The sequence below is a fragment of the Buceros rhinoceros genome, unplaced genomic scaffold (genome assembly GCF_000710305.1).
Source record: "Buceros rhinoceros silvestris isolate BGI_N320 unplaced genomic scaffold, ASM71030v1 scaffold5443, whole genome shotgun sequence".
NCBI classification, from domain to species: domain Eukaryota; kingdom Metazoa; phylum Chordata; class Aves; order Bucerotiformes; family Bucerotidae; genus Buceros; species Buceros rhinoceros.
The window spans coordinates 4,667-12,884 of NW_010405247.1; the positions used below are offsets into that span (position 1 = coordinate 4,667).

Below are 8,218 nucleotides of genomic sequence, written 5' to 3' on the forward strand. Positions count from 1 at the left end.
AAGGTGGCTCACAGGTCTGAGAAAGCCTATTGCCACATAGCAAGTTTTTTACTGAGTGGTGAGGATTTCTTTATCAGAGGTTCTCGTGTTGCATCCTGCTTTCAGTATTATTTTTTACCTTTTTTGGGCAGGCCTCATGCTCTTTTCTTCCCTGTGCCTCAGTTGTTCTTTGGAGACCTTCTCTATTTCATCCTTGCTGCTTTCTGCAGGTTTCCATTGTACCTGTGTCACCACAAAAGCTGTGGTAGTGGCAGTGGTGACACTACTCCTTGGGAGAAGCACCGTTGGTGGTGGGCAGAGGGGAGTTGTCCTGCAGCATTCGCACAGCTGGGCCGCGAATAGGGCACTCATTCTTCCTGAGAGTGGAGCTAGGTCAGTGAGCCCTTTAGGCATCCCTGTCTTCCTTCTCACACGCTTTATTTTTTCCTAATACCTTACTGACAGACTTCTGGTGACACCAGTGACTCACTACACTGTGAGGCAACACCAGTGCCTCACTACACACTTGTCCTTCTCCCACAGCCTGACAGAGGTATCTCTGTCCACACTACCTGGGCCTTTATGCTGTTTTTCCACTCGGTCACCTAGAAGCAAGGAAACAGTTAATGTGAGTGAGAAGCTGCTCTTGAAAACGATGCTTGTATTACCAGCATCTTCCTCTTATTTATGGAAAAAAAAAAAAAACCAAAACAAAAACCCAAACCAAACAACCCCCCAATAACTCCAGCTAAATGGCAAACCTCACTTTTCTTTACTCTTCAAAAGCTGTTGAATCCTGTTTTTCGAGACTTGATCCTACTTGTACTCTTCCTGAAACAATCAAAACTGCTATGAATGTGCATCAAAAATGTATGGGCCCATGTGAAAAGTTTTGTTTTCGCATACAGCCTGCTCTGCAGCGTGATTAGGCCATCAAGACACTAGGAACGGAGACCATTTTGCCACAGTCCCGGGAAGCGGCTAATCGCTGAAAGGTACAGAACAAACTGTGACCTCATGAAGCAAGTATCCGAGCTCCAAAGCTGCTTTTCTTTCTTCCAGCTGTACCAGGCAATCTAATAAAAGATATCTAAGGAAAATACCCTTGCTTGCATTATAGTTTCGAGAGGATTGCCTTTGAATTATTTTGACTTTATGGCTTGGCAAGTAGTTCTTAGCACAGATACATGGTTTACCATCTAATGATTCCTTTGACACGACCTTTCTTTGTCTTTCCACTTCAAAGCCCCAAAAACATTACTGCAGACACTTGCCATATTAAACTCAATTAAAATATTGCTTTGTTCAAAGAGGCTGAGAGAAGACAAACTTGGCTATTTTTTGCCTTTTTTTTTTGCTTATGAAGGCAGTTCTACAAGTAGTTGAGAAATGGTCTGGATGGTCAGCCGGTCAGTGGTAAGCAAGATTACGATATAGTGCTTTATTGCAACATGTACAGGGGCTGTACAACCTGCTGAAAACAGTGCCTGATTGTCACAGGAACAATTTCTTGAACTGAATTCAAACTTCTATCAGTGCTTTATAGACATAATATTCCATCTTATTTCAGGGAAAGAATGTACCCAGGATGAAAGCACAGCTGCAGCTATCTTTGCTGTTCAAATGGATGACTATTTAGGAGGAAAGCCCGTGCAGAGTAGAGAAATTCAGGGATATGAGTCTACTGAGTTTGTGGGCTACTTCAAAGGAGGAATTAAATACAAGGTAAAGAGCCAGCTTTCAAAATGCATTCTAAAAATATATGTAACATTGTCACCCAAATATTTTGCTTTGTAAATGGAAAGTTTAAAGATTGTTTCTTAATGCTTTGTGGTTTTATTTCTAAACTACTCATCTGAAACTAAAGAAGTCCCAGTACTTGCACAGAAAGCAGCAGCTTATTTACTGGTACAAACCTTTCCCAATGATTCTTTTTTTCCCCCTAAAATAAAGCTGTCCTGAGATTTCATACTTGTGAGTCTCAGTGGGGACTCTCTGTGTTTGGGAGGTAGTAAATCTCACAGAAACTGTTCGTATGCTGTAGACTGAATCGTTTTGTTCAAATGCAGAACCCAATGTGCTTAAGCAGTGGGAAAGACCAAAACCTCACTTTAGTCTAAAAACAGTGCTTTGCAGTCTTACTGCAGGTTGTTTTTTTTTTTTAATTTGAGGTAGATAAAAACACTCCCAAATACTTTTCATAACGTATTTTTGTTTTTAGAAGCTGTTTTTTGTGTTTTTAAGTGTTAACCTCCTTGTTGGGTTACTTCCAGAAGCTGAGCCTTTGGAAGGAATTTTTTTTGCAACATCTGTGGGGTTTTTTTAAGAATAATGCATCTCCCTGTAGTAGAAGTTCTAGGAGACGTTGCTCAGTCAACCTTTTTTCCCATTTTAAGGAGGTTAGTAACTTGTCACAGCACAACCAATCTGAAGCTTTTAACTCTGCTTGTGTAAGAAAGCCTGGCAGTGACCTGCCCACACTTAAATTTTGTAATTTGTATATTGAAGAGCTAGTTTCTAGTCCAGCCCAAGGTTTGGGTCTCCTGGAGAAGTGGAGACTACTGCTGCAGACAGCCAAGCTAGTTTACAAGAATGAGTTATGCTTGAACTTACACTTTAGAGATTAGATTGTAACTCAGCAGTTTGATATTAGTTCCCCCAATTTGGTCTCCTTGCTAGGTTGCTACCTTAACTGCAAATATTATTTTAAGTCACCTCTCACTGCATAAACTTTTTTCCCTTCTAGCCCCTCATCTGTAGCAAAAGGTAAGTGTGCAGAAATCAAGCTGAAATAAAGCTTACTGCTTTGTTTTATTTTATTCAGGCAGGTGGTGTTGCCTCTGGATTTAATCATGTTGTCACCAATGATCTGAGTGCCCAGAGGCTTCTGCATATCAAGGGCCGGAGAGTTGTAAGAGCCACAGAAGTTCCCCTGGCTTGGAGCAGCTTCAACAAAGGAGATTGTTTCATTATTGACCTCGGAACTGTAAGTCTTTCCTAGAGCAAAACACACTGAAAAGAGATGCAGCATCCCTTCTAAAGCCTGAATCATCCCCTAAAATGCACAACTAGTTTTGTCACTCACCCAAACTGACAGAAAGAATCTGCTTTAGAAAATCGGTTTTAGTGTCACAATGCTTTGAAGGTTTAAAACTGCCCTAATGTTTTCTGAAGTATGCACAGATTATCCTTCAGGAAACGGTTCTCTTTCCCACTCAAGGCATTTACCACTGGTGTTTGAACCTTAAGCCTTTCACAGTAAGTCCTGTCTGACACTGTCTACCAGCTGAATGGGATCAGTGCTGGGGTTCAGAGCAGAACACGCATTGGACCTTTCTCTTAAAAGCATTTCTACGTATTCATGAAAATTTGATCATGTCAATTTATCCTAAAGAAATAGCTGCAAAAGGAGTTGTCATAATAAGCTTGTCTTACAATGTCTTATGAAACTACTTGAGTATTTCAGATCACTTGAGAAGCAATCCCATACTTCAAGGCTTTCTGCTGGAAGCAAGTAGGGATATTTAGCACAGAAGCCTATGGACAGAGAAGAGAAGCTGATTTTGCTTGCTTCACCCTAGTATCAAAAAGTATTAAAATGAATTCTAAGGGTAGCAGTTGGGATGTAGTTCATGCTAGTTAGATGCTAGTTATCAGTCTGAAATTATTCCCATGCCTGATACACTGACATGTATAAAATTAGAAGCATATGAAAAGATAGCTTATCTGCAAGGCAGCATCTGCAGTTGGTCCTAATTGTAGTTCTTCACAAGGAAGTGGTCAGTTACTTCAAGATTTCAGGGAAGAGTTCCCTGAAAATGAGCTCTTCTAAACTCATGTTACAGGTTTGGCTGTTTCTTCTGAAAAGCATCCGCTGCTGTGATAATTTAAGATACTGGTATCAAGTAGCTGTGTTGATTATATCTGTTAGAGTTTTATCATGCCTTAGAAGCCTTCAGCAGAACAACACCCAGTGTTTCACTATTTCACTAACATTACCTGATTCCTTCTACGGCGTTGTGGTCTAATCAGCTGAAACAGCCAAGTGAGCAGTATCCAAACAGCTCACTCTCGATGTCACTTTGTATTAAGTATGCATAGAAGACTCGATCTGTTCCCTTTCAGACTTAACCCATGGGCGATGGGAAAGCTGGAACTAAACATTGATAGAAAATGTTGCTTTTGCAGTCAGGCCTACACAGGGCTTGAGTTTTCTGGTTTGGCATTAACCTCCCATGGACAGCCTGTGGAACTGGGTGTACTCCATGAATTTGTCCTGACCCTTATTGTGCCACGGTTAACCCAGTTCACCTAAAGTAATTCCTTGGGTCACACTGCAGGCATGGCAATGATGCTGGTGAAACACACTGTGGGCATATAGCAGTGATACGTGTATAGCTTGGGGTTCATCCTTTTCAATGAGATTTGTAGAGAGGAGAGCACTGCCACTAGCCAATTTAAACATAATATGGCTTTAGAGTCTTGATTTCTAATACTGAACATACATTGGGAGCCTTTTTCTTCTTTTAGCATAACATCACTCTGGTTTCTGATTTCCTGTTTGACAAGACAGAGGTTAAGCAGCAACAGAACCCTGTGCTTTGTGGGAAGAAAGAATAGATGTGAACAACACCTAGATCTCTTCTTCACCATGCTATGGGAAATGTCAGTCGAATCACATGACTAAGAGCTGCTCTTGATCTTGCCATGTCAGTGATATAAGAAGGTTGGGTTTTCTTGAATGTATTAACAAATTAAGGAAAACAGTGTTTCAACATCTAGAAATTTGTAGTAATTTCATTTTAGGTTATTATGTAAACCAGGCCTTTCTTGTGCATACTTCAAGATGAAGATATCTAAGTCTAGTGAAGTGCCTATACAGAAATAGATGTGGTAGAAAATACACTTTCACAGTGGAAGTCTTAAGCGAGTTTTATAAGAACTACTTTTTAAGCTGAAATAACTGTATGTCAGAATTTTTCCATGACTAGAGGTTCATTGTAAATGGGTGAGTCTTTACAGAAGTCTTAATTGAATTTAGGTGTCCTTTAAAAAAACGGAAGAATTTTGGCTCAAGTAGATTTCTTAATTGAACTAAAATGAATCTTAAATAGGGTTGCTCTTGAGTCTTGGGATTTATTGCAAAGCACTCCTGAACCATTGTCTGAGAATAATGGGTAGTAATTGCATTAAATAATGAGCTTATGGTCAGTGCTTTATTATCAAATTATTGTAGCATGTCAAATAAGATGAATTTCCAAGGCTTGCTTTCCCCAGTCTCTTAGCTAACCAGGATGGTCTCAATGGCAGTGTAAAAATGCTTGTGCAGTCCATTTCCTGTTACATTTATCAACTCACTTATGAAAATGAAAACTAAAATGAAACATCATTTCAATTTTCCCATTGAGCTTAATTTCTGCAGTATTTTAAACCTACAGTTTGAGCAGATAAAATTAAGAAAGGTGATATAGATCAGGAATAAAATCATTATTGGTCACTAAGGTTTCCCTCCTGATGATAGTGCCTTAAGTAGAAAATGTTTGTGTGCATTTCCAGCCAGCTTCACATATTTACAGTTCAGGTCCTGATGGTTATCTCATATCTAGATATGTTACTAAGTCACATTTATAGCACTTAAAATATCTTGTCCAGGTCTTCTCTTGCTGCCTTTAAACTCTCTAGGCTGGAGCAGAAAATAGCTGCAGGAGGTAGAGAAAACAGTTTGATATGAGGGGAGTCTTTAGCTGTTGGTAAAGTTTTTTATTCAATCTTCTGTAAGACCATGACATAAGTGTTGTGATCACCTCAGTGATGTTCCAGTGCAAGGAGCGATCCAGGAAGGAGGGTGTCCAGGGGACAGACTCTGATCTTTCTTTAATTCCTCTACAAGGAATTTCCATGCCACCTCTGATGAACCTGGGAATCTCCCTTTAGGAATCCTTTGGGACAGGGCAGGCAAGACAAGTGCAGGGCAGTTGCTGAGAAGGCTTTGTATAGGCCAGGATTAAAGTACACTTTATTGGGTGCTGCTTAGCATGTCCTGTCCTGGCATAGCTCTGCTCAAACCCTCCCAGAAGTCATGGTCTTCTGCTACACTTCCCATCCCATCCTTTTGGCTGGAGGGTGCTGAGCAATTCCTGGCGTCCCACCTGAGAGGCACCAGGATGGGTTTGACAGTTCTTGGTGGCCTTGCTGTCTGCCCTTGCCCTGTGCTATCCCCTTTACCTCCAGATACAGCTCTACCTGCATCAACCCATCATCCAGTCACCTTCCTTTTGCCACATCCCTCTTTCTTCCCCCACGACCAAAACAAATTCTCAAAACAGCAAGGAGCGTAAGAAAGCATGGAAAATGACCATGGAAGGGAAGGAAAAAGATTAATCATTGTATATTATTCCCTGAATAGTGCACACTGTTTCCTAGGCTATTTTAGTATTATCCGGATGCATATGTTAATATAGCTTATATATATATTTATGACAAGATGTGCTAAAGACTTTAATCTTTTTTTGTCCATTTTGTGATTGGTTTAAAGTAGGAAGGAAACTTAACAGTATTGTGAAGTTCATGCTAAGTACATCTCAGTGTATACTGATGATGTACATAAACGTGAATATTGAGACTTGTTGAGAATGTTGATAATTTGGGTAGTTATCACAACATGGAGCGGAAGTAATGGAAGTAGCAATACAATAAAACAAGATGATCAGCTGATTTTATTGAAAGCTTCTCAGCTCAGTTTGGGAAGCTCTGCTGTGTGAAGGCCGTCTAAAGTTGTACCCTTAGTGACAAGCAAAAACATTTTCTACCACATTTGTTGAGATAGAGCTTTATAAAATGTAAGACTCTATTTTCTCTGGCTGACTTCCCTCTTGACAGGAGGCAGGAGCAGTGCTATGAGCCAAGTGACTGCAGAGGGCAAGGAGAGGGCTGGTACTACTCAGCCTCTTGGAGGGAGGGGAGGGATGTGTGATAAGTACCAAGCAGTTCTGAGCTTGGGCCTGACTGAGGCTGGAAAGTTTTGTCAGTACAATCAAAGTTCTGCTAATGAAACATTGCCCTTCTTCCCAAAGGAAGGTGCAGATGGTGAGATAACTATAGCTCAATTTAAGTGAAGACTGAAGGTAAACTGCACTCAGTTGTCCATTCTTCCTATTCCTATAGTGGTGCTTATAAACTGGTTTATAAACAGCCGAGAGGTTGCTGGTTTGAAATTGAAGAGCCTATGGTGTGCTTAAAAACAACTTGTTTTGCCATCCAGCAATCAATGTACATAATTCTCAAAGGCTCCTTGAATCACAAGTGGAAATTATTATGTTAGAACTCAAAAGCATGAGACTGAATAAAGCTGTTGTGATCATGTATCTGTCACTATACTCCTACTTGAACTCCTGACATAGATGTGTCAAAAGGAAAAAATTGCTGTCTTGCACAAAGATGCTAGAAAAAAACACATCGAGCAAAAAGGCTGGCTTTTTATGACAGCGGCTTTTCATAAACTCTGAACTTGCTGTTAATTTCCTTTTTGTAAACACTATTTAATCAACTTCTGCTTTTTAGGAGTAAAAGACTAAAAGAGTTACTTGCTTTATGATTATGACTGAGGAGTATGATTCAGTATCACACTGCAACATTAATCACAGTTGTAATTTTGATTGCTTCTGTAATCTCTCTGCCTTCCTGCCTGTAGTATCTCTTCTAGGTGGCTTTGCTTCTCTTCCTTTAAGAAACTAGTTCACAATCAATATATTGCTCACTTTAATATAGTTAGTGTGTGGGTATATCAGGAATGGAAGAGCAGATTCTTGCATGTTGGAGTTCATTGCTGTAAGTTTCTCTTTCTAGTTACTTTCCCTGGCACTAAAACAAAGTTATGAATTAAAAACATGGAGGAAGTACATATGTTTCTTCTACAACTAACCTCTTCCCCAGTTTCCTCCAGCTGAGAGTTAAACTGTGCAGTAGCAGGAAGTTGCCAAACAATTAGCAGAGCTTGAAAAGCCAAACTGCTTTTGTTCTTTATTAACTTTATGGACTTATTAACAGCTTAATGTAGTTATATCTATGCACAGTGTATCTTATTAAGCAAGCATCTAATTTTTCTGTAAATCTGTAAACCAATTATTTTTACAGCTCCAGTAGTATAAGCTCCAGCATTCTGGAAATTGTTATATTCCCAAAGTCATCAGACAGAGAAAACTAAATATTAAGTCTTCCCCCCCCCCCCCCCCCACTCTTG

General features: G+C 39.9%; 1 protein-coding gene across 1 annotated transcript in view; it reads left to right on the top strand.

Moving 5' to 3' along the window:
* Window positions 1–1,549: 1,549 nt before the first annotated feature.
* Window positions 1,550–8,218, top strand: part of SCIN (scinderin) — a gene marked incomplete at its 5' end in the record, with an annotated part of 43,218 nt that continues 36,549 nt past the window's right edge. Inside the window, 2 exons of the mRNA XM_010133643.1 lie at window positions 1,550–1,704; window positions 2,804–2,965. Of these exons, the coding sequence (XP_010131945.1) occupies window positions 1,550–1,704; window positions 2,804–2,965 (317 nt within the window). The remainder of the gene's footprint in view (window positions 1,705–2,803; window positions 2,966–8,218) is intronic.